At 44.0% G+C, this 26,079-nt stretch overlaps 2 protein-coding genes across 6 annotated transcripts in view; both read left to right on the top strand.

The window, feature by feature from the left end:
* The window catches only part of LOC148386926 (glypican-1-like), a 51,307-nt gene extending 42,652 nt beyond the window's left edge, over positions 1–8,655 (top strand). For both annotated transcript variants that reach the window (XM_088396333.1, XM_088396334.1), the window contains exons 5-10: positions 1,078–1,243; positions 1,324–1,454; positions 2,605–2,733; positions 3,027–3,160; positions 4,126–4,301; positions 6,002–8,655. In XM_088396333.1, coding sequence (XP_088252459.1) covers positions 1,078–1,243; positions 1,324–1,454; positions 2,605–2,733; positions 3,027–3,160; positions 4,126–4,301; positions 6,002–6,210 — 945 coding nt within the window. In that variant the 3' untranslated portion in view covers positions 6,211–8,655. The remainder of the gene's footprint in view (positions 1–1,077; positions 1,244–1,323; positions 1,455–2,604; positions 2,734–3,026; positions 3,161–4,125; positions 4,302–6,001) is intronic.
* Positions 8,656–11,020: 2,365 nt separating this feature from the next.
* The window catches only part of LOC148386925 (ephrin type-B receptor 1-B-like), a 116,188-nt gene continuing 101,129 nt past the window's right edge, over positions 11,021–26,079 (top strand). For 3 of the 4 annotated variants that reach the window (XR_015862843.1, XR_015862839.1, XM_088397367.1), the window contains exon 1: positions 11,118–11,416. Coding sequence is in view for 1 of the 4 variants with exons in the window: in XM_088397367.1 (XP_088253493.1) it covers positions 11,356–11,416 (61 nt within the window). In the remaining 3 variants the exon portion in view is untranslated. Of the gene's footprint in view, positions 11,066–11,117; positions 11,417–26,079 lie in introns of those variants that run through there. The other variant, XR_015862841.1, reaches the window with a different exon arrangement.

Raw genomic sequence — 26,079 nt, 5'->3', positions numbered from 1 at the left:
AACACTGGCGGAGCAAGCGTGGGGGCCGTTGGGCACTGCCACCCCCCAAATCGATGCCCTGCCCGAGATTGTCTTTGTATTTGTAACAAGTGTATGTTGTTTGTGAGTCCCATCTGTGCAAATTGCTATATCAAAAAAATTTACGTACCTCCTCACTGAAAGACAAACTTTAAAAGCAGCAGTGTCAACCATTCACATTAGAACTTTTCATCGTTAAGGTGCAAGCTTTTGTTGTGTTTGCATTATGTAAAAAAAAAAAAAACATTCGTTGGGCAAATGTGCAGAGTGAATCGTCTGACACGTTTTAGTCTCGGGAAAATATCCAAAGCCTTTCTGACTGCTTTAATGCTTGCCATTTTTAGCTCTATACTCTATTAATAACATGATGAGGTATTCTAACAAGGGACGTAGTTCTGTCCACGCTTTCTGCGGATGATGTGAATCTATATTTGAAGTCTCACGGGTGTTTGGAGTGTTTGCTGTTTCAACCACTTCCGTTTTTTTCTACAGTCCCACTTTCACCCTATCAACCTATTTACCAGACTCTTGCTTTTAGGTGTGACCTTAATGTTGCAAGCAGTGTTTCCTAAAAAAAAAGCATCACCCTGGCCCACATGTCGTCATCATTTCCATGCATAGCCGGCTGCATCCTTCCTTCTCTCTCTCTCTCTCTCTCTCTCTCTCTCTTTGTATCCCTCACATTCACATCGAAGGTTTTGCATGCATAGCTGTACGCCCTCGTGAGCCAGGCTTACTGGTATTAACCCAGTTTCGCTTTTCACGCACGAAGGCCCTTTCCTGAGGGCGCAGCCTTGTGGGATAGAAAGGAGGGAGGGAGGGAGGCATACTTGTATGAATGTCAGAGCCTTTTCATCCACCGCCGCCAAACCAAGAAAGAACGTAGTCCTACAAAGTCGTTGCCATGGGAACCGTCCAATGAAAATGCATTGGCAAGTGGTGAAGGTCATCAAAGGCGACCTACCAGCACTTAGGTTATTTTGTGGCTTTTTTGTTCTTCTGTTTACATAGAGCAGAAATATTCCAGTCTTTGGTGCATGTTTTTGACGTCCTCCCCAGGTGCAACTGAGTCAGGAGTGCATGCGAGCCATTATGAGGATGACTTACTGCCCCCACTGCCGAGGTATGCCCACCGCCAGACCTTGCGTGAACTACTGCAGCAACGTCTTGAAGGGTTGCCTGGCCAACCAGGCGGACCTCAACACCGAATGGCGGCACTTGGCAGGTTGGAGGAGAAACTTTTATTTTTTTTTTGGGGGGTGCACTCAACACTTGCATGATGATGGCTGCCTCCTGTCTTTGTAGAAACTATGATGCAGGTGTCCAATCGCTTCGATGGCCCGTCCGGTGTGGATGTTGTGGTCCTCTCTCTTCCCTACCGCATATCAGAAGCTATGACGACCATGGTGGAACATTTGGAGTCCACCAACAGCAAGGTCAGAACATTGACATGTTGGATGACTTCGTACGAGACAGTTCAGTCGGGCGGGGGCACACTTTCAGCGGATGTGCAACCCCTGTCCCCGGTTGGGTGTCAAACACAGCTAAATGCAGAGAAAGTCAAGACGACTGCGGTTGATCCCGTGAATGCTCAATGTGGTTGGTATTAGCGCTAGACGACTCCCTGCTTCCATAAGCTTCAAAGCGAGGGCATACATACGTATGTTGTTTTGTTTCCACCTTCCTAAAAGCAAAGCGCAGGGTGGACATGCAGGATGTTGTGTGTTGATGTGCCTGAAAGTCATTTGCAGCCTTCTGTTTTCACACCATATTTCCTCTGGTGACAATTCAATCTACAATGAGCCTCGGTGAGATTTAGGGGACAGGCTGGCCCGGAGGCTTAAGACAGGATTATTCATTTCTAGTTATGTGTGAACCTTCAAAGACTGGATGCGATCCTAAGAGGGCCAGACTGGATGACAGATTGATTGCGCTCTTACAGTATTCCCAGCGCTCCATTTATATCATGCCCGTGGGGATCCTTTCATCCGATTGACTCATGCAAATGAGGAGGGACACTTCTTTTGATTTGTGTCCATGGCTAACTCGGATGCCACTATATTTGGACGATGAAATAATAGCCAATGCAGTTCCATCATTGGATGTTAGCGTCAATAAGCTATTACTAACACTGACAATTAAATATGTGAAGCCCCGTAGTGCAATATGTATTTGTTGCTAAATTATGAAAGTATTTACTCTTAATTTTGAGTAGAAGATAAACATGAAAGGGTTTTAGAAGTTGTCATAACGCAAAGTCCCTCCCCACAAAAAGTTCATTTTCTCCACCTTTTTGTCAGAAAACGGAGATTATTCAAGAATATATATACAGTATATATATATATATTTTATATTTTTTCCTGGTCACAGAAGGTAGTCTACGTTTTTGGTAGGTTCAGTAGTTATATCTTAAGACATTACAAGGAAAAGAGTCAAATATTGACATGTATTGCTACTTTTCTGTCCTTTCAATGTGGCCCTTGTCCTAACTACTTTGTATGAATCAAACTTGTGTGAACCTTTCTCAACATGTTCTTTCTCCATTTCTGCCTGTTCTTTTCTTCCTCATTCTCTCTCACATCCCAGTTGATTCTGGCATGCGGCCCGCTCCGAGAAAAATCAGTCGGCTCCGCAGAAGCCGACGTCTTCCCGAAGAACGAAAAGGTCAGAGTTGAGGAGAGGTCGGCGAGCAGCGCGAACAAACTCGGCCGACTGGTGAGCTGCAAATTATTACCGAGATGACTCTCTGATGACAAAGTCTGGCCAATACCGCAGGACGTTTTATGGGGCAGAAAGAACCGCTAAGCACAGACAATTAAATTATTTTAATGTTCCTTTTACCTTTCCACTCATGAGGTCATTACACGGGAATGATTGTTTGGGTGGACGGCTCACTCGGAGGACAACGGGACTTGTTCCCTCCCGTCCTTGTGTTTCCATGGAATACCGTGATGGCAATTTGGGGACAAAGTAGGAAAGAACATCTGTTGTCCTTCACTGCGTTCCAGGTGTCTGAAGTAACTATGAGGCTGAGGGACATGCAGCCATATTGGATTTCTCTCCCGGGAATGCTGTGCAGTGATCGAGTGGCCACGGGCGCGGGTGCTGAAGATAGGTGCTGGAACGGAATGACCCGCGCCAGGTAGGGGACGGAGATTTCAGCCAATAGACTCCATTCATTGTATTTGGCCTCTGGCGGCCTATTTTTCTTGAGCTCAAACCTTCCAAATGAGATTTAGGGAGTTTGCAAGAACCCTTGAACCCTTTCAAATTGAAGGTGAATGAGTCAAAGAATCAGCCCACTCTATGGTTGCTTGTCTCTGTTCAACTTATCAGATCCAACTGAATCATGGTTGGATCTGCTCAAGGCTATGAATGCTAGGCTTTCAATCCTTTTGAATGTAAGCTTCATTTACAAATGAAATGTGGTTTTCCGCTGTGTCAAACTAACCATAAAAAACAAAGACAAGAAATCATGTATACTTGAGTCTAACCACCTGAGTCTATTTCGCTTATTGCTAATGAGCGAGCCAAAACGTCACAGACGTATAGCATCAATTTCTGTCCAATACTTTAAGCAACAGATATTTGAACACAAGTGGTGGGTGCCTCAACACATGTCGACAGACAATAGAACAGCTATATATTCTTTATCCTCTGCAAAACAACCTAATATTACGTACTGGTGCTTCCTGAGTTTTGAGAGCGAGAGAGCGTTTTTTTGTGTGTATCTGAATGACTACATTAATATACACTGCCTGCTGGTGGCCAGGTTGCACACATGCGAAAGAGGGATCAAATCGGCTCGCACAAACTGTTTGATTGTGTCACTTTTCTATTCAGTTACTATCTTCTCGCTGCAAATAGGATATGCACGATAATGCTATTTCCTTCAATTAAAGTCCAAATCTCATGGCATCGCTGCTGTATAATACAATACATATAATACATATAATACAATAGAACGCATTCAACGTAGAATAAAAATGCTTCATATTTGAAATGGCCGACTCCCAATAACCAGATCCTTCCTTTGTCCCAATTGTTCCCTTTTCTTTAGTGCGCAGCAGTCGCATGTTTGTCACTTGTAAAACATTTGTGTTCCAGATACCTCCCCGAAGTCATCGGCGACGGACTGGCGAGCCAAATCAACAACCCCGAAGTGGAAATCGACATCACCAAGCCAGACATGGCAATAAGGCAGCAGATCATGCAGCTGAAGATCATGACGCACCGCCTAAAAAACGCTCTCAATGGCAACGATGTGGACTTCCAGGACACCAGTGAGTACGACCGCCACCAAGCTCAACGGCACAAAAATGAGAAGGTTCAATATCGAGAATGCTGCCTTTTCAAAAATAACTCGGAAGGCCTGGTCAAACACGACCGCAATGTGTCCCGTTGTGGATGAAGGAAATTATACCTCCAACTTTTGGCAGAAAGTGTCATAAATCTGTCAAAGTGACAAATGCCATGAAGGAACCACTGTACGAGCGAGGCATGTCAGAAAAGCTCCAGGATTCAGTGTCCGCTTTCTACAGGTAGAGAAGTGCGCTGCAATAATGGGACTAAATAGGAGCATCCCCCACACACGCACACACACACACACACACACACACACTTTTACAATCAATGGCCCAATTGCCGGATGTCTCCATCCCATTATTATCCCGAGTGAATGTTTTGTGCTTTGAGATGTGCGAAGGCATCATCGCTGCGCTTCGTTAGTCATCTTGAGCAAAGTCGAGCAGGAAACCCACAAATCAGATTTTCCTCATCCTGTGTGGGGTTAAGAAAAAAAAAAAGAAGCTACAATTGCTTTGCTTCCTCACCGAGAGAGCTTTGTAATCATTTCAATTTGATCCATTTTTTCCAGCAATTTTGACTTTTTCATTTACCTGAACACAAAAACTGAGAGAGGGAAGTGCTAAATTTCAAAAGGAAGCTGTTAGCAAAGTGACAGTTTCATCTGAAATCACTCCAGCGCTGAACAGGGTTAGCAGCAAGGACACGATTGTCATCAGTGGATTGGCGGCTTTCTCCAGTCAGCTCACCGGCCCATACGTCCCAAACCGAAGGTTTAGCGAGTACAGTAAGGCCGGGCGCAGCGGACAGAAATGGAACGCAGCTGACCTTCCCCCGGCAGCACCCACAGGACATTTGTACACTCGCCAGCAGTCGTGAGGTCCAGTCAAGTGGCCTTCGCGGAATGCTTGCAGCCAAAAAAGAGTCATTTCCACTTCTGCCTTTGTGTGGGAGCTGAAATACAACAACAACAACAACAAAAAATACAAATTACCATACAGATAATAGATAAATACGCTTCGTGTTTTTCTGAGAACTATTCAAAACCTATGGCTGATGCCAGACAGGTCATTAGATTCAGTGAATGACTTTTGCAAAGAGAATCGTTTGTCTGGAACATTCGGTGGAGTCTGGATGGATTTGCCTTGAATCCGTTGCCCACAAAATATGTTCTATTTATTATGACCGTTTTTAAAAACAAAATGGATTTATTATTTGGACTAGATTTATTTTGTCAATGGTTTACCCATCCAAATTCTGTCCAATGTATCAATGAATAGCCTGTATAGGTCTATCCTCCTTCGGTGCAAACTAAAATAATATTCCGCCTAGGAAGTGGTCCACTTGTTGCTTCTTGGTGGTCCCTTGATCTACTATTCGATTGTTTTAATCTGCATTTTCAATTTGCTCCAAAATGGCAAATCAAACTCCTTAACTTTGAATGCCACATTGTTTACTGCTATGAATCCCAAATGACGTTTCCAGATTTGCAAAATATTTTAGTGAATTTCAATGATTTGGATTTGATTTTTTGGGGTTCAGAATGTTCTCCTGTTGTATGTGGTTTCCATGACAACCTACGCAAGTGCATCTCAGTGAATCAAGAATTCTTTTTGAAAATGTTCCATCTTTGTCATCCAAGTTGCAACAAGCTCACATTCCGATCTGGTGTCCATAGGCGATGATTCCAGCGGTTCCGGAAGCGGCGCCATTTGCACCGACGAAGTGTGTTCCCGATCCCATCGCATCGTGGTGCCCGTCACCGAGCGACCCGTGTACCCCTACCCTCCCGAAAACAAGAAGGTGAAAGGCTCAACCGGTCAGAACCTTCCTTCCATCGCCACTTATCTCCTTCCCCTGCTTGTTTTGCTGCTGCGGCTGCGATAATCGCCAGCGAGGCTGAGACTGAGGTTGGGACCGGCTTTGGGCTTGGTGATGGTTCGAGAAGGTGGGGCGGGGGCAGCGGGGCGGGGGAGTGGGTCGGGGGTAAGCCAGAGGTCCGGGTCTTAGTTACTCTGCCAAAACTTCACTTCGTATAAAGAATTTGGACGGACTTTGCTTTGAGTTGGGATGAGAAGAAAATGGAATTACAAGTCAATTACAAAAATGTGCTCTTGTCTTTCATCTCTCGCTATAATATGACACTGTCAGAGCTGTTTTTTTTTTTTTTTTTTTTTTTAACGTTTCCGGCGTTTGGGGCGATTGTACTGAAAAGTCGTGTTTAACACTAACACCGTAGGCGGAGAAATGCATTTCTTAGTTCTCCTTTAATGGCACTTAGTGATTTGATGGTATTATTTATTTGTTGAGAAGTGACCCAGAGTGATTTAATCACTCCCTAATTTGACTATAGAAGTCACCATTTTCAGCAAACTAACCGTTATTTGTGTACAAATGTCAACTCACTGTGCAATTTTCTTCATCTGACTCACCTGCCCTCAAAATTCTCCCTCCTCATTCCTCACGTCACATGACCTGAAGTCAGTCCTTTGTTCTTTTGTGTAGCCATCAAGATAAAGCACGCCATTGTGTGTCAAACCTCAATGGGAACACACTGTCAGGATTTTCCAAGAAAAACAGCCCAATGTAGGATGATGGAGAGAAGTTTTAAAATAATCGTTATTGTCAAAAAGGCCTGATTTTTACCCAAATAGCGTGTTCCCCCGGCGACTCGCGCCAGGGCTGGGTCCCTGGCGAGTAAGCGACACGACCCCCCCACCAAGGAATTTGCGACATGGTGACAAAGCAGTACTTTTGTCTCAAAGCGGAAGTCATGACGTTTTTTTTTTTACTTAACTCCCACTTTAATGACGCTCCGCATCCCACTTCTACATCATTTTTTGGCACCGAGATGGTGCCAAAGCACCACTTTTGTCCAAACAGATCTCCTCCCACTTGCATCACTATAAGTACCCTTGAACGGAGATAGCGCCAAAGCACTACTTTTGTCTAAATGAAGCTCCTCAACTCACTTCAATGCAGTATCTTGGCACCAAAATGGCTTTTTTTTCCCTTTGCTTTTATTTTTCAAGAGAACCATTGCTTCTGCAGTAGACAGGGACTATCCACTATAATTGAACGTACATCAAAATGATCATTTTTTGATGGATTATTTCTTTATCGTAACAATGCTTCTTGCCAGTTTGTCATGTATATTTATTTCCGTGGCAAAGGATGGCCCGTGCGTAAGGAACAGCGCAATCCCGTCGAGAATTTGCCAAATCTTTGTATTGTCACAACCACCCCCAAAAAATAATCAACAAACCACAATCTTTTAGTTTTCTGCTTCTATGAAAAAAAAAAATTGCACCTGTGTCTATGATACTGCAGCTCCAAGTTGAGACGTCGAGACTTTTGTCTAAGTTTAACAAGCACATTTTTTAATTATAGCTCTGAAATGGGATCTTGTCATGCGTCTTTGTGTAGCACGGATGTGTGTGTGTGTGTGTGTGTGTGTCTGTGTGTGTGTGTGTGTGTGTGTGTGTGTGTGTGTGTGTGTGTGTGTTTGCGTCGTTAAATGACGTCTGCCTTCGACTACCTTTGTCACTTTGCCCAGCGTTGGGGCTCAAGTCTGACATTTGAAACAGTTGCGAATAAGATAACTTCAAAAAAGAAAAATAAGAATGCTATCGCACTTTTTTCAATCTGCCCCCCGCCACCACACCCCCGCCAGCCAGCCCTTGAGATGAATCTGAATCCGTATGTGAAATTACACGTTTGTGTTTCTAATGAATGAGAAGGAATCCAGCTGTGATGGTGACATTCCAATTCAAATAGCACGTCCATTCATCTTTACACGAGCGGCGTCACAGCTTGAGCGCTCAGATTCTTCACCCGCTTCTTCTGTCTTTGGCGCTTTTGCTTTTTGATTCCACTCAAAGCCACCCCCCACTTTTTCTTTTTTTTTTAATTGAAAACCTGCACTTTTTATGAGGCCAATAAGTGACATGAGGCCAAGTATGCAAAGTCAACACCCTCAAGAGATGAATTAGTGATTCGAAGACGAGCGTATGCAAATGAGCACGGCCAGGTGAGGCGACGTCTATAAGGTAAAAACGCAAAGCGAGAGCGAGGAGTGTGCTTTGACGCTGCTCTCCAGTCATGACGCCTCATCATTCACGTTGCAAATATGGTTTGAAATAACCTCAATGCTCCACTCAAGGAAATATCAACATGTTTGGCTTTCTTGTTTTTATTCACCTTATGGTTCTGTTGTTATCGGAAATCTGGGGCGAGAAGAAATGCCAGAAAGAGGTTGGAAAAGAACAATGCAGATGTCTTGTTTGCTGTTGTATCTAAAATTGTCAATTATAAACATTATACTATTTTCAATTTGGTTGTGTCCTGTTTCCTTGTGGGCTGTGCAAACTTTTGTGTTCCTTTAATATTTCAAATTGGGAGACAAGAAAGATCATTAATAAATTAGGTATTCAAATGCTTTATTTCAATGATGAAATCATTACACTCATTTTTTACCTTTATTTATAATTAATTTAATTGTAATTCATTAAACATCTGCGGGATTCTACAACCCACAAAACAGTCATGTTTCACGTTGTTGAGACGTTCTGGTCTGACTGAGGCAGTGTATTAGGAATGTCGAGTCAAACTGTGTTGGTAACCTTTGCAAATGCTTGCACTGCCACCTAGTAGTGAGTTTGGATTAATACAATGTTGGACTTAAAAATCTTAGTATGGCGCGCCGTGGAGGTGACGTATGCAGAACCAACTTTACTCTTTACTCTTGCCTGCATATTAATTCGAAGATTTGAAAAATGTCAAAAAATTTTTTTTTTAAACCCACAGAAACGAGATCTTAAATTGCCCATCCCCGAGCGTATTAATCAAACTGCACTACGTCATCTTGGCCGCTGACAGGCGCCAAAAGCCCACATGTTTATTGTCTGAGCCACAGATCTCTTCACAGTTTGTCATGTATTAGAGTGGATCGTTTTTGAAATTGAAATGATAATTAACAGGTTGACCCGAGTGGCCCCCTCTTACGCAGGTGCTTCCCATTTCAATGTCGATGCATTTTAGAGATGGAATTTTGGTAATACAATACTAAAATAAATCATGACTTATTATCATGATTTAAATGACATTACATTTCCTTAATGGGTGAATAATTGTTTTTAACCCTAACACTTAATACCTACGAAATACATCATACCATAGATTTGCAGCCCTGTTCAACCTGATTTCACCTCTCTGCACACTCTTGTGGTTATCCATCAAGCCCTCAATGAGCTGACAAAACGGGAGCACGGTCCTAAATGGAAAAATCATTGAGTGGGAACCTACGAGGTCATGTGACGCAAGTATGGAGGTATTCACTCATGTTGCCCTTTCTTGTTTCATCTTTGGAAAGATTGAGGAGTATTTACTCGTGCTGGGTGCTAATATTTGCTTCCTGGGAATGGGTGTTAGTGACATTTAGAATGAATGAGCCTACAATGGACCCATAATACTCCATTTATTGATTTGCTGATGCGGGATTGCAGTTGCCTCCAAAGGTCAATGTTATGATCAGAAGGTCCAACCGTTGGTTTTGCTCCTGTGCTTTACTGGCGACGCGCGCACACACACACACACACACACACACACACACACACACACACACACACACACACACACACACACACACACACACACACACACACACACACACACACACACACACACACACACACACACACACACACACACACACACACACACACACACACACACACACACACACACACACACACACACACAAAGAAAGAGTAAAAAAGGGGTGGAAATAATGTGTAGTGGCTCTTGAATATCGTTTGGGGAAGCAGTTTAATTTACCAAAGCCTATTAAGGAATACGCAGGAATAAGTGGGCGACTTCATGATGGCAAAAGTGTAAAACGTGGTGGAAATGGAGGCTTGAACACATTTTCTTTCACCCACTTCAAGAGAATGAATAAGAATAATGTGAGAGTTAAGGAGCACTGGGTTCTAATGTTGGCTCAAAGGCCCCCTCCCCTGCATAGGGTTTGGATGTTTCCCCCAATATGATTGATTGTGTCCTTGTACTCCCTTTCACTATCAAACACTGCCTCTCGGCACATTTCTTTACTCCTATTACTCTGCAATTTAACAGCCCTCTCAAAAAATGCTGTCCTTGAGTAAAAGTTAGGGTTAGGGGGGGTTTAACTCCTCCAGATAGAAATGTTCAACTTGCACAATATATGGAATATACACAACCCGTTTCATTTCTGTAATGTGTTTAAAATCAAAATAATCCGACATTTACAGAGAGCTGATCAATATTAGTGGCGATCGGTGAATGTAGTAGAAAAGTTTGTCCAGCCGGAGGTGCTACTTCCTTTCAGTTTAGCAGTAGCCGGCCGCCAGGCAGGCAGGCAGGCAGGCAGGCAGGCAGGCAGGCAGGCAGGCAGGCAGGCAGGCAGGCAGGCAGGCAGGCAGGCAGGCAGGCAGGCAGGCAGGCAGGCAGGCAGGCAGGCAGGCAGGCAGGCAGGCAGGCAGGCAGGCAGGCAGGCAGGCATGCCGCAAAGAATCGACGCTGTCATTCCAACCCTTAAAAAACCCGACTCCATTTGGCCGGCCCCCAGGCAACCCGGCAGTAGTCAGTCAGGTAGGCAGGCAGCCGCTTCGAGTGGATCCAAAAAGTTTTGACAGCACGGCTTGGGCGGAGCCTTTCTCCTGATTGGCCAGCGAGGTGCGGTCGCCGCTGCTGATTGGCTCCAGAGGTAAAATTGCGCTCCTCGCAAGTCAAGTGTCCCTCCCTCCCTCCCCTCCCGAGTCTCCTGCATGTCGGTCCCTTGCTCCACACTCGCAGCCGGCCGGCTTCCTTGCACCACCTGAAACATTTGCACTTTTGTTTAATACGCCTTGAAATGTGACAAACACTGTGGCTGGCGATCTGCTGGAGTTAGCGGCTGTAGACAGGCGAAGGATTCCTTGAAGGCGCGCGCACGGACGGACGGACGGGCGTGTTGGCAATTTGGCTGGACAAGCTGTGGCGAGTCAACATTTTGCCATGAGAGTGGATTTGTTTGCGCTCTTCGGCGTGATGATCGTCACTTGTTCAGCAATGGAAGGTTAGCTCTAAGAAAATCAAAACGTGCCTTGTTAGTCCAGATGTTTGCGGGGAAACTTCCATTTGACACTTTGGGAATGCTTTTGTGCTTGCTGCAGCGCTTTGACAGCTGGGATGGCATGCACGTGGAACAGCAGCAAATGTTTGCAACTTTGCACAAAACTAGATTCAAACTTGATTCAAATGAGGGATCGTTGGCCGCTTTTCCGCAAAGCTTGCTGACGGATTTGAATGATGTGTGTTGTTGTGTGGACACCTAGAACAGGTTGGATAGGGGGGTGCTTTTGAAAGCCGGATTCGGGCACCAGTGTCTTCATGTCCTTAAATGCATTTCTGTTGTGCTCTTTTGCACCCACTCTGTATTATTTGTCGTAAGAAAGTCAGCCGCTTTCATAGCGATTGCATTTTCTATGACTGTATCTAAATTGCTGTTAATGCTGTTATTTTGACGTTTTCTCCTACTCCAGTTGGAAAAAAAATGTGTATGCAAATGTATCTGATGGGGGGCCTTTTTCCTTTCGTTGAATCCTGTGGCAAAATATGGCAAATGTTCATTCATTGGGCAGCATGGTGTCCAAGTGGACACCTGCCTCACAATTCAAAGGCTCAGGGTTTGAATGGTGTGTTGCATGTTCTCATTAGAAATGTAGTATGTTGCCTTAGGGTTATCAAAGGCTCAAAGTGTGAATGTTAGGGTTTGTCTGCATGTGTCCTGTGACCGCACTGGGCCGTGTGTACCCACCGCCACTTTCTATCATACCATTCGGCAGTGCCGTCTGCTTTCTTTCTTTCTTTCTTTCTTTCTTTCTTTCTTTCTTTCTTTCTTTCTTTCTTTCTTTCTTTCTTTCTTTCTTTCTTTCACCCACACACACCTATCTACACAGGAAGCAGTAGCGATGCCATAAGAAGGTAACGTGTCCTCTCTCCAATGTGTTTTTCATTTCCGCCCCGCCACAGGGACACTCCGCTGTGGTCAGACATCCACAGTATCATCCTGCGCTTGCTCTTTCATTTTGTAGAAAAAAACCAAAACTCATAACGTAGCAGGACAAATAATGATCTTATTCTTTCCACTGCGGCCTCTTGAAGTGCTCGTCAACTTTGCGGGTCGGTTTTGCTATTGAGATGAGCGAGCACAAGGTTAGGGTGTTGTCGAGTTGAAAAGACGTTGGATGATGTTGGGGAACAGATGGGGCGGGAAAGGGGGGGGGCTCTTGGGGTTACCCCGGTAACAAGGATGAAAGCAATTTCCTTGTTTGTCCCACAGGCAGGTTCAAATCTGAACTCCAATCTGTTGCTCTTTTCATCCTTTTTATTGATGAGTGTGCATGGCGTGCATGTGCGTGTTTCGCGACCACTCTTTTCAGAAGCTAATTCAAGGTGCCAAAATACAATAGACAAGCTCCAATTTGAACGCAAATGGTGGAGCAACACATGTAGACAACTCGTGCATAATATTTGTCCACTGCAAAGAACGACTTCTATTACTGCGGGACACTGAGAAGCTGTGACAGGGCCTCATGATAGTAGTATATTGGAACGTGTGTGCTATACTCCCCCTGAGTGGCCAAGGTGTGCAAACTAGAAGTTTCTAAATGACTCTGAGAAAGAACATTGACTTTAAATCATTGTAATTCCTAACTGCAGTGCTGTTTTGCCACGCAAACCTCTTGGTGCATCTCCCTCATGTGTCTGTCCTCCCGGGTCACGCGTGAGTCCCTTAAGCCTCCGCCCCCTCACCAGACACGCTTTTCATTCTCCATTGCTTGTTGCTGTTTGCCCTTAAACCAATTACCGTATTTTCCGGACTATAAGTCGATCCGGAGTATAAATCTCACCAGCCATAAAATGCCCCGAAAATTGAAAAAAACATATATGTCGCTCCGAAGTATAAGTTGCATTTTGGGGGGCAATTTATTCGACAAAATCCCACACCAAAAACAGTCATGAACGAGCAATAACAGGCTAAACGATAGCAACAACAGGCTAAACGATAGGTATGCTAACGTGACAAACACAAATGAGGAGCTGAGAACGGGCCTGACGTAACATATAGAGTGATTAAGGACAACCATTGCATAAATAACATGTTTATAAAACCATCGGTGTCACCCCAATTCATTAAATCCATCGATCGTTCTTTGTCAACAATGGCTGCGCGTGGCTGAGGGCGCTTGCACTACAAAATATTCCACAGGCTCATATAACGATAGATAAACTATATTTCAAATAACTATAATATAAGCAATAATATTATCAAACCCTCCGTGCACTTTAAATCCATTAAATCCATCGATCAAATTCCTCGTCCTTTGTCAACATCGCCGCGCGTGCGCCCTAACGTCAGCCTTGTCTTTATTCCACAGATCTACATAGTATATAACTATATTGTAGCGTTAACAAAGTACAAGGATAGATGTGGGTTTGGTAAACGTCTCTTTATTAAACAAAACAAACTGCCAAGCGTGTGGCGGCGTGGACTTCCAGACACGAGCGTAATGGCCATGTCCGAGCCCCATGCACAGTTCGCGGACAGCCACTCGGCCGAGCGCCGGCCCCCGACTCAGTAGAGTAGGACCGGGCGTGCGTAAAAGCCATAATAGTTTTTCAAACCTTCTATGTCACTCCAAATCCTTAATTCCTTCAAACTCTTTGTCCTCCGTGTCACTTAGAAATGATCACCGCTAATGATGCCGGAAGTCCTTACGTGGGTACGTTTGTCCTTTATGTAAACAACCGCCGCGCCGTGCCACTGACGTCACTTGAAATCGTAATCCATTGGTACATCACGGTTCTCCAAACTTTCTTTCTGCTGCTCGATTACTGTTTTCAGCTGCATATTTTACAACTTGAAGTTTGTAACCTGCAAAATATGAGTTTCTTTTTGTTGCCATTTTTCTTAAGCCCACCCAGTTGATGAGTCACAGCCAACGGTGAAATTTAGAGCGCCCTCATCCAGTTTTGTCTGAAAATATAATTTTTTTTCAGATGTTGTTTTTTGTTTTGTTTATTTGGTTGTTTTATCAACGTCAGTCTGCTTTCTTGTCGATTTTTTTTTTCATATACCAAGACACACAAAGAGATTGAAATTACGTTCCCACTATCCCTCGGTGAGATAGTACACATATGCATACAAGCAACACAAAAAAACCCAAGAAGGCACAAACAATGAATAAATAAGAGTGTTGAATAAATGAACAAATAATGATAAATAGTAATAACAAATATAAGAGGAGCAAAAATGGAGCAAGTGTACATACAGCAGACAGTGGACTTGGATATGGTGCTTTAAAGTGTTAATTGCTTTATCTGATGTTTTCTCTATTTTTTATGTTTTGAATATGTTCAAGATAAAGATATAAAAGCATGTGAAGTGATCAACTATACTAAAAATAACATGGGAAGTGGTCAACTATCCTTGTAAGTGATGTCTTAATGATCAAGTAAAAATTTGTGAAAAAAAACATATATAAGTCGCTCCTAAGTATAAGTCGCCCCCCCACCCAAACTATGAAAAAAAACGCGACTTGTAGTCCGGAATTTGCGGTAGGCTTAAATAAATTTGCTCATTCAACAGCCTGGAAGCAAAAGGGTTTGGGGGAGGTAGACTGGGTTTGGAAAGCGAGACAAGCAAGGGAGGTCATGCGCTCTCAGATGTGCTCCATGCATGTTTGACAAACGAGCAGAAAGCTAGACTGAATCATTCTCTGACATCGACGTCTCCGCTAAGGTGCGGATTTACTTTGATAGGACAACATCGGTAATGTGGCAAATGCGCTCCCTCGGAATCTTGTGTTATAAATCGTAGCAGCTTTACGGAGGTCTGCATTGATGTAGCTTAACTTGCCATGACTGATTTCATGTTGGTTCACTTCAGAGTGCAAAAAATACTGCTGCAGCCAAGTAGTGGCATCATTTTACTCTAAGCGGCTTCGAGATGTGGTTGCTCAATAATCAATGCCAGTTTAAATAATAATAATAATATTCATGGTGAAATAAGAATGTTTTTGGTACAAAATAAATGATAATGAATTAACGAAAACCCTTCGATCTCAAAGCACCCCCAGGTCACATACATTCTGTAATATTTAGTGAGTGGGTGAAAAAATCAATGCCAGAAATGTAATAAGCTTTCCACTTGGCTTCTTCCCACAAGGTTTGGTGAAATTAGTTTTGTGGTTTTTGAGTTCTCCTGTTAATTAGCGTGATTAAAAACAAGCAACCTACTGCTTGAAGTACTTACTGCCTTATGTACATACGTATGAGTTTCCAAAGTGTGTCAAAAATCAGCCCTGTTGGTCTTAACGGATGAGCGAGTGCACCGGATGTGTCCTTAGTTACAGAGTCCAATGACGTTCCGCATCTCACTTCACTCTTCTTCAGGCGCTATCACTCAAAAGCCTCACATTTATTTTGCCCACAGGGACGGATGACTGCTCGGACCACCTGATGTAGAATTCAATTCTCCTGCAGTTTTCTACCGCTGTGTGTGGAATGTACCCCTGCCTTGTTACTAGCGGGCGGGCCCAAGGCATTACGTACGTTGAGCAGAGGAAGCTGACATGGCCTCATTCCATAATGGAACCTTATTTTTGCCACACAGTGAAAAGACCACCAGCGTTCGTTGGGTTCAGGTGCGCTCACGGGATGTGGCGCCGACCCTTGCCTGCTGCTTGTATGCTGGCGGCGTTAAAAACAGGACGCTCGTTGCTTGTGTAAAAGTAGTGCCTCTCACATGCATGCATGCATGCGGGTGCTGAAACTTGAACTAATGGCGCGCACACATTCATTTCATCACCATATCATTTTTCACATTTTTTTTTCTGCAGCATTGACGTGAACTGTAACTCCTCACTCACCCCTGCTTTCTACAGCACTCCAAAACACAACATGCATATGCACGCGCACACACGCACGCACACACACACACACACACACACACACACACACACACACACACACACACAGACACACACACACATACACACGCACACGTGTACAAATGCCATAGCCCTACGGCTCACTTTACCCCAGAGACATCTGAGCCCTCGGAAGGCCAGATGGTGGATGCTCGTTGTGCACTGTATGGACTGGAGTGCTTTACCATCCAAGAAATCCACTTTGGTTCTTTTCATTGGACTTTTTCAAAATGTTAGATGAATACCGTACCGTAAGTCTGGATTTTGTATCTGGTTGGTGAAGTTGAATTCGTCAACAAATCATGAGAATAGAATAGATCTGTAGTATGCGCCTGAGTGCTTACGTTTGGGTTCTTTTCCACTGTCAAACATTGTAAAAGTACTTTCTAATTTAGCCATACTAAATGGACACAGGTGTCTCAATGAGATGATTCATCGACAACAATTTGACTATCAAATGATTTGCTTTGTATTTTAAGAATAATCCTTCTGAGCCATTTCTTTTCAAGGTTGTCCAAATCTTTTGAAATTAGTTTCTCAAAAGTCATATTGTCTGATTTCTTGAGTGCTTCATGAAAGCAGACTGATTTATCTAAAATAAGACATTTGCAAACATCTTCTTCCTTTTTTTAATCACAAAATAAAAATGTATAAAAATAAAATACAAGTAAGAAACAGTAATTGAGGATATAGCTTTTTTAATGCAAATAAAATTGCATCCGATTAGCCCATTAATTGATCAAATAATCGATTCTAAAATTGTTCGATAAATCTAAAAAGTACATTCCCCACACACCCCCCCCCCCCAGTCCCGAGTGTTGGATACTATACTATCCTTAATATTGATGTCAGGTAGCAGGGTTTTACATTTCAAACCACGCACGACTTTGCCAGCTTGTACGTATGTCCGGCTGCAATGGGTTCCAGACTCGACTTCATTTTGTCTTCTCGACGTGGCACAGTACAGTATGTTCTTGTTGTTTCCCAGTGTCTTCTACATATTCCTCCATCTAGAGATTAGCCACAGAGATGCTATCGGATGACATTCATGTTGCTGCGACTATAACATGGCAGGTGGCTTAGCGCGTATAGGCTTTAAATCCCTATCGGTGCAATCTCTGGAACGAGTAAGACTTGCTGCATCGCCGACCGCCAAGACATATTGCTGCACGGGAGCAAGGGGCAATGTGTTGGGGGGGGGGCTCAAACTGTGCGAGTCATCTGTTTCCTGGTAAACCCACGGGAGCGCAACACAAGCGTGCGCACACACAAAAACCAACCCCAAAGACACACTTGCCAATTCTATTTGATGCATATCCAACCTCAAGAGATGCACTTGCTGGAAAATGGCAGCTCTAAAAATGGATTGGATGCAATGACCCATCTTCTCAGATGGACACCAGCTTAGCGCCCCTTTCTCAGACAGCAGGAAAGCGAACGGGGAGTCCAGGAGCCTTATCTGATTTTCTTTCTAATTGTTCGTGAAGTGAGGCTATGGATGTACACCAATCTCACAAAGTTCCTTGTAATCAATCCCCTATACAGTGCTAAATTTCATTCATTCCAGGAAGCGCATAATCTTTTATCTATTGACCATTTCACTCATTCCAGAGCCATGCACGGACCAGATAGGCTTTCTGACTGCCTCCTCCCGGGGATTTTTAATTGGTTTTTCAAATCGTGTGGGCAGGGCAAGCAAGACCACATTTCTCTCTTGCTATTTGGGAAGAAATGATTGACTTGGACCTAACTTAACTTGAGCAGCCCAGAGGATGCTACACTCTATAGCGCAAAAAAAATGAAGCAGCATCATCCTAATAGAGCTGAAATTATACACACACACACACACACACACACACACACACACACACACACACACACACACACACACACACACACACACACACATGTAGCATAGCCTCATATTCATTTCCACATAGCCCTCCTCCTTGACTTATTTATATCCAATACTGATTTATATTAAGTGGATGTACTTGGGAGACTAGCCCCTGCAATGTAATTGGGCTACATACGTATACGTAGCTCACACTTGCAGCTGTGACGCTCCTTGAGACGCACACACGCACGCACGCACGCACGCACGCACGCACACACACATTGGCCTGATTTGAACAGGGGAAATGAGCAGAGACAGCGCTACGGGCCTGCAGCCCCAGGCCTGTGTCATTATTAATGTGTAAGTGCGTGCGCAGCTCCCAGGTTCAGGTCTTGTGGCCATATGTATTTCACCATTCACCTGGCCCGCTCCCTAACATAAATACAATGTCTTATTAAACGCAAGGGATCTTGGCAAAAGCGGGCCCTAGCCTAGATGAATTTTGCTCATATGTGTGCAAATGCGTGGGACGTTTGGTGGAGTGAGTGGGAAAAATAAGCAAGTGTGTCAAATGGAAGGCCAGCTTCTGAGAGGGCCACCAAGTTGTTTTGTTTTCATTTATTTGAAGCTTCATAACACCGTACGACAATACCTCTGTCTGTCCACTTCTCCAACCGGAATAGAGAAAGCTGTGTTTTGGAGGTAATTAACTATTGATTTGAAGTAGCAGTAGTGTGATCGGATCTTTTTTTTTTTTTTTTCTAAGCGGTTGCTAGGCTGATACCTAGAATGTGCAGAATACTATCGTTGCCGTGTCTACCGTGCAAATATATTCCTTGGGTGGGTTACTGAATGTTCAAGCAAAAAACTTGGTGATCATTAAGCAGGCATATGATGTTTTCCTGAAGACTTTTTTTCTTCAGTTCATTTGCAGTCCAAGGATGATGGATGGCAGTTGCATTCTTTTGACTCACTGCTTTTGCTGTGGCGTCCTCTACTATTTGCCCTTCATTATGTTCAAGGCAAGAAAGAGGAGAAGGATTAGGACTCATTTGTGAGAGGACAAAGCAAGAGAAGGAGGCCAGGCTGGTATCTGCTTCCAATCTCTTGGGCTGGCGGACGCTAATGAGGAGGCTGCTGGCTCTGGCTGCTAAGCCTGCCATTGAGAGTGCATCTGCCTGCAACGCATCTGGGAATTCATCGTCTTGGACGGACGGACGGACGGATGGATGGATGGATGGCTGCAGGCAGTGTGATATTGCGATTTGGCTTTTTTTATTTCTTTATATTTACACTCATCTCATCAGCAGTGAATAATGTTGGGAGCAGTGTTTGCATTCGTGTGAAAAGTGAAAAGTGAAAAGTGAAAAGTGTTATCACGTCCATGAGAGCGATCCTAATGATGCTACAGCTATTTTTTATTTTTTGGAAAGTCTGTCAGAATGTAGTCTTGGATTTTTAGCCAAGAGCTATTTTTAATTTAAGATTATAACTATAATCCTCATTTAGTGTTACTTTGAACAAGCATGTTTGACTGGTGGGTTGCTTTCAATTGTTGTTCATTTTTATGTCGTTAGTTTGTAAGGTTATAGAAATCTGTGAAATGCATCTATTCATTCGCCAACTAATACACGGAATACCCAAATACAGTGTGTACATTGCATTCACGTCTAGTTTCATGACCAATTTGGTCACTACCGTGTTATCTTTGTAAATCAAACATTTCCATTCCAAGTCGTCTATTTGAGCTCATTAGATTCTGTAGGTGTAAGTAATGAGGAGTCTTGAGAATGGTAATTTGCGTTCAAGGGAACAAATGTGCCAGACCATAATAATGGCTTTGCCTCTGCCTTGTAATCTACTAAACACGGTAATTACCAACACATCTGCCATTATCCGTCAAGTCAAACACGAGGTGCTTTGGGGCCGTCGAGCAAATACACAATTCGATCAAAAGTCTTCGCTCAACCTCTAAATGTGTATTTTTCACATGTCGGCCCTCGCTCCCACCTCCTCATATTTAAAGCTTGTGATGTGAGCTTCACACTCTATTAGATGCCCTGTCATCAGTTTGACAGGAAAGTCTGCGTGCAGTCGGCTCATTTGGGAGATGTAAAATCGCAAAATGGCGTTACGGCGCTCGCTAGTATGTTAGCGCACGCAAGCATGGCCTTGGATTTGAGCCTCCAGCAGAGTAACTGATGTACGTATGCTTTCCAGTACTTCTAGTATACCCTCTCGGGCAGTAAATGCAATTCATGATAGATAACATTGCATGGAAGGTTCATGTGAGCACATTGTGGAATACAACGCTCAAATTGCGCTAAAAGGCTTTTCACACAAACTGTGGAGATAGATGACTTTGGTGACTGACTGCTTGTTTGCATTCAAGTGATGGACTTCTCTCAAAAAAGAACACAAGCGTGAAGTCTGGTCATTGTGCAAAGAGAAAAAAAAACAAATTCTTCCCTCAATCTGTCTGTCTGTCTGTCTGTCTGTCTGTCTGTTTCCTCGGCTTGAACATTGATCATGACTCGTGCAGGACACGGACACACCGTGGATCACAGCAGCGGGAGGGAGGGACTTCGTGACAGATGCCATGAGCGTCTTCTGTTTGCTTGCGTGACTGACGGATGGATGGATTGTTTGCTTTTTATGAATGCTGAGATCATTTCTCATCATTTTCCTGCTAGATCTTTGGATTTGGGGGACCACTTAATAGACTGACTGAGCAAATGCTGTGAGCCATACTGATAGCATCGAACCCATGGCGTCAATTCAACAATATTTACTTTTACAGCTACAAATACTGTTGACAAAACACCATTTTGGCTCGTTAGTTCTGGTGCGAGTACCTGATCGTATGTGTAATATGTGGTTTTCACAAATCTAGAAAATAGTCGAAAGAGAAGAAGCTCTGAGTGTGCATTGGTAGTGGAGTGGTTAAACATGTTTTTTTTTTTTTTGTCCTTTTACAAACCCAAAACCCACTTCAGAAAACGTCGCTAAACTTTGAGTATGTACGTATATGGCAGAAACGGGAGGAAATGTGGCAAAAAAAATCCCAAATTAGCACGGCACCTTCCAAGCATATTTGGAAGGTGCCCCCCCGTGCCCCCCCCCCTCCCCCCTCTAGCTCCGCCACTGGTGTCTAGTTCGCAGCGTGTACAGAAAAAAATCCAGAGTTGCTTGTGTCAAACATAATTCTCCAGCACCCATCAATGCAAGCCTGCTAACAATGATTGTATTATGCAGCGGACAGCAGATTTGGTCATTCGTATGGACTGCCGTTTGGGCTGCTAATTGCTTTGCCTTTCACATGGTGGTGACATCAGCACATTGCTAATTGACACTTAATTGCTAATAATCATGGAATGGATCGCTGCGAGTCCAATTAAAAGTGATTGCTACCGTTCAAAGATGTTTTTTTCAGGCCGGGTCACTAATTGAATACGTCTTTGTCAAAGGAATCATTTCGATCGGGGCTTATGCTTTTGTGTAACTTTGCTTGCCGATACCTCCGCGGAAGATAACGGTGAGGTTCGTGGAATGGAATCCGGTCTGTTTGGAGAAGATTGGGGAAATTGCTGGGAGCTGGAATGTGCTTGTCTTGCTTGTTTGGGTCAGTGGAGCAATTGCTGGTGTGTATGTGTGCGCTGTCATGTCAAAAGTGGTGCAAGAAAAATTGAAACTTGAGATGAATAGCCATCCTCTCGACGCTCCTATAAACATACCTGGAAATACTGTTGAAAGACCCAGTTGCATGAAAATAAAGTCAAATGCTCCCCGTGACTGGGACAGGAAATATTCCGGGTTCATCCTGGAGCGTTTTGGAAGTCGTAGGAGGCCGTTTTTTTAACATTTCGTCTTTGTAGCATAGTTGTGTGGCGTGGCGCTCTGACCTGCTTTTCTGCATACGTATCACCTTACTGGATGTACTAAACGTGTGAAGCGGATCCTCGTCTGCCACTCAAACGAGATCAGGCAATTTGGCAGATGAAACACAATTTAGATCTTCTCCTGCGGCTTCAGCAATGTGTCACGGTAGAGAAAATTGAAAAATAAAACAGATGTACACTTGTTTTTTTTTTTTTTTATTAAAAAGCACATGTTCCCTGCGACAATTCAGAATGTATCGCGCCTCTCACCCAAAATGAGGTTGGTTCGGTTCAGGCGTGAAACAGCATTTAAAATCCCAAATCATTTAGCCCTACATTTTGCCCATAATCCACTCATCCAGCCATATTGGCTTCCATATGGGCTTCCGTGTTGACTCCATGCTGCTCTCGGTCAGTGGGGGAACGGCAATTAGCACTACATTTGCTTGCAACCAGAGAGACCTGTCACCTCTGTTTCACAGCTCTGTCTTTGAAGACGTGCACTTGCGCGCATGCACTTGTGTTTGCGTGAGCGCGTGAGTGCTTGCATGTCTGTCAGCGTGCATCATGGGAGGAAAGAGCAGATCACGGCACCTGCTTCACAGCGGGTGGTTGGACCGCTTCACCGCTAAAAGGTGTTTGTGTGCGTGCGTGCGTGCGTGCGTGTGTCACTTTAATAATGAGGCCGAGCAGCATCTAAATGCACGCGATGACTTGTAATCAATGATACAGCAAGTCCCTTTAGGTATGCTAATGCATCTCAAATGTTAATGTATTTCAATTGCAATAACCCAAATTGTATCATAAGTCAACGAGAGATTGCGCGCACGAAATGGAAATCTGCTTGATGAATGATGAATGTTAAGGAAATTAAGTCCCGCACACCTTTAGAGAAGAATCATTTCAAAGTGTAAAGAAAGAAAGGATTTGGGACATCACAATCGTGCGCCCCTCTGGATCGTCTGATATTTTGTATTTCATGCCAAATTTGCGATCGGTAGCATAATTCTCGGATCGATGTCATTGAGCGGGACTGTAAAATGACAGCAAATAAAAACAATCTGGTTCACGCCGGGAATTATTGTATAAATGTGAGCCAGTTGTCACGACTCGTCCCCGATCGTGTCATAGTTTTGTTCGTGTGTCTGTGTGCTCGCCCCTCCCCTCCTGTGTGCCCATGATCAGTGTGATTATTCCTACCTGCCTCTCGTTACCTGTCGTGTATATAAGTCCTGTCTGCCCCTCACTCCCTGTCGGATCGTCGATGTCGTCCCGTTTGCTGTCCTTGTGGTTCCTGTCTGTTTCGAGTCTGTTTCTGTTTGCAATCCCTGTCGGTCAGTCTGTCATGTTATTAGTTTGCAAGTTCTCATCTGTTTCCCTCGATGCCTCGTTCCACTTCCCTTTTCCCTCAATAAACCCTGGTCCAAGCTACACTTGGGCGTCCTGCTCCATGCTCCACCCCTGAACCAGACACCAGTTTCCTTTCTATTTTTTGCCATAGTAAATTCGGCCTTCACATACTGGACCATCCAATCGTGTGTGTAGTTTTAGAAAAAAATCCCAAAGTATTTTCTTCTTGAACCCCCACCCCCCGACCCCAAAAGCAATGGATAATTTATAACAAATTGTCAGAAAGATTCCCATCATAAAACTGCTCAATTGAGAGTGATAACATACAATGTACTTTGTGATATAGAGTAAATGTGTCTCTGCGTGTCTGCATGACTAGCTCGCTGAAAGAAAGAAAGAAAGAAAGAAAGAAAGAAAGAAAGAAAGAAAGTCCCCAAGTGGCTTAGTAGGCTTTATTAAAGAGAAGTTAATGAGTTCCCCTGTCTGCTTTGCCTCATTTTTTTCCTCCCTCTCTCCCTCCCTCCCCCATTTATTTTGAGCTCCATGGCTTCCCCATCTCTTCTCTCTAATATTCCACTCACCCCACCCAAACGCCCAGCTAAATACACGAAAAAAGGAAAAAAAAATTCCCTCTGGGAAATGAAACTATTTGGTTACGTCACAATCTTCGTGGCCTTCCTTCATATGTTTTGGGTGGTCCTTTTTGTTGGAGCAAAAAAGAATTTGAATGTTCCTTCGGCTGCCTGTAAAAGATTTGTCATGCTCATTCGAGCACATCCATCTGACTGATGCTGATCACAGATGTTCTTCATAATCCCCAGAATTCTTCGGCCGAAAAATACGAAACTAAACCATATTATCGATTTGTTTGTCGTTGTGATACCCATCCTTCGTTTCACGTTAGCAGGACTGCTACTTTATTTTTGGCTAACGTGAGACTTCATTCAAAAGCGCCCTCACAATCTGTTATGTTTGATCGGATTGCGTTGTCTAACGCTGACCTTGGCAAACCTGTGGTTCTGTTCTGCAAATCAATGAGTTTGCATATTTCCTCTGTGTGTGTGTGTGTGTGTGTGTGTGTGTGTGTGTGTGTGTGTGTGTGTGTGTGTGTGTGTGTGTGTGTGTGTGTGCGTGTGCGTGTGCGTGTGCGTGTGCGTGTGCGTGTGCGTGTGCGTGTGCGTGTGCGTGTGGGTGTGGGTGTGGGTGTGGGTGTGTGTGAGAAAGGGAACAAACAGATGAGGATGTAAATTCAAGTGAAATATACATCACAGGAACGGAGGAGATTTTGAAGCCCGTGTATTTTGTGTAATCAGAGTCTCATCCAGTCTTCATAAAAGGGGGGTGTGTGCTTTGTGTCCTCTCACTCCCCGTCGATTGGAGCCATCTGGGCTTTTTGGAAATACTCGCAGCCATGACAATGTATTGCTGAAAAGCCACGGGAGGGAGGGAGGGAGGGGGGGATGCGTGTTGAAAAGGCTAGCTTGCTCGGGGAAACCTGGAAGATGTCTCAAATGTGCTATGAGTGACGCGAAATGTTGTTTGTTGGACACGTCCGTGGCCGCAAGCCAAATGGACTGATTTACGCCAAGCTACAGCGAAGAGGGAGGCCTCGCGGCCGCTCCACCGTTACGCAAGACGTATTATTATGGGGGACACCGTATCAAAAAACAATCAATCACAAGCACAGACTTGTACCCAACAAAACCAACACAAAATGAAAGATTTATGGTGAGAGAAGACGCTGTCGGTTGCAATTGGTCATCTTTGTCGGGTGTCTCACAACAACAAACACATCAATAATCTAAAGAACACGATTTGAAAGTGTTGATAGGGCTACGGCAGACATCACGGAGCGCACATGACTTGGTTCGGACTCGTGATCAAGAATGAAGTAGTAACGGAGTGAGTCACGACAGAATCTTCTTATGTTCTGCTAATGTTAGTCTTTCCTGGTGCTAGCATGACAGTTAAACGTTTGTTAGCATGAGCTTGTGAGAACAGTACTTGCACAATTAGCTTGGCTAGACAATTGAGCTTTTTTTGGTCTTATTTTGCGCTTTGTATCGTTTCTTGTTGATATCGGAGTGGTTTGATTATGACGGACGGTCGAGGTTTCATTATGACCGAGCGCGGAATGTGTGTTCCCTAGCCGACCCGCTGTGCACTTTAGACTGGCTAAGCTGAAATGGAAAGGCACGGATGAATGAACCAGAAAGTAAAGTCCAGACTGTTCAAATCTGTAGAACAGATAGAGGAATTGACAGCACTGCCGTTTCCAACTCCTCGTCCTCTATCGGTGTTATCGCTCGCGGAAGAAATCGAGGCACCTGTATCGCATTTCCATGACAACAGGCCTCTGGGCTTACACTTGTTTTTGCCCTTGCACACTTTTAATTGGAAAAAAGACAAGAGTTTGAGGTGAGATAAACGACACGACACAGGTAAAGGCACATTCACGAGGTTTACTGCCAACAAGAGTAGGGCATCACAGAAGCCTTTCCTTCTCACCAGGTTAATGGCTTTTGGAACACTGGGTGGCTCTTTGATGGATTGCATTGGATTGGATTGGATTGGATTGGATTGGATTGGATTGGATATTGCAGCAGCCCATTTCTGCGAGATATCCAATCGAAGCGCTGCTTGCTCTCATGTAATAATGACACAATTACTGTGTTTCTGT

The sequence above is a fragment of the Syngnathus floridae genome, chromosome 14, assembly GCF_059516105.1.
Source record: "Syngnathus floridae isolate MCC-2025c chromosome 14, RoL_Sflo_1.0, whole genome shotgun sequence".
NCBI classification, from domain to species: domain Eukaryota; kingdom Metazoa; phylum Chordata; class Actinopteri; order Syngnathiformes; family Syngnathidae; genus Syngnathus; species Syngnathus floridae.
Note: the sequence above shows the minus strand (reverse complement) of the source record. Positions and strands in the feature narration are given on the sequence as shown.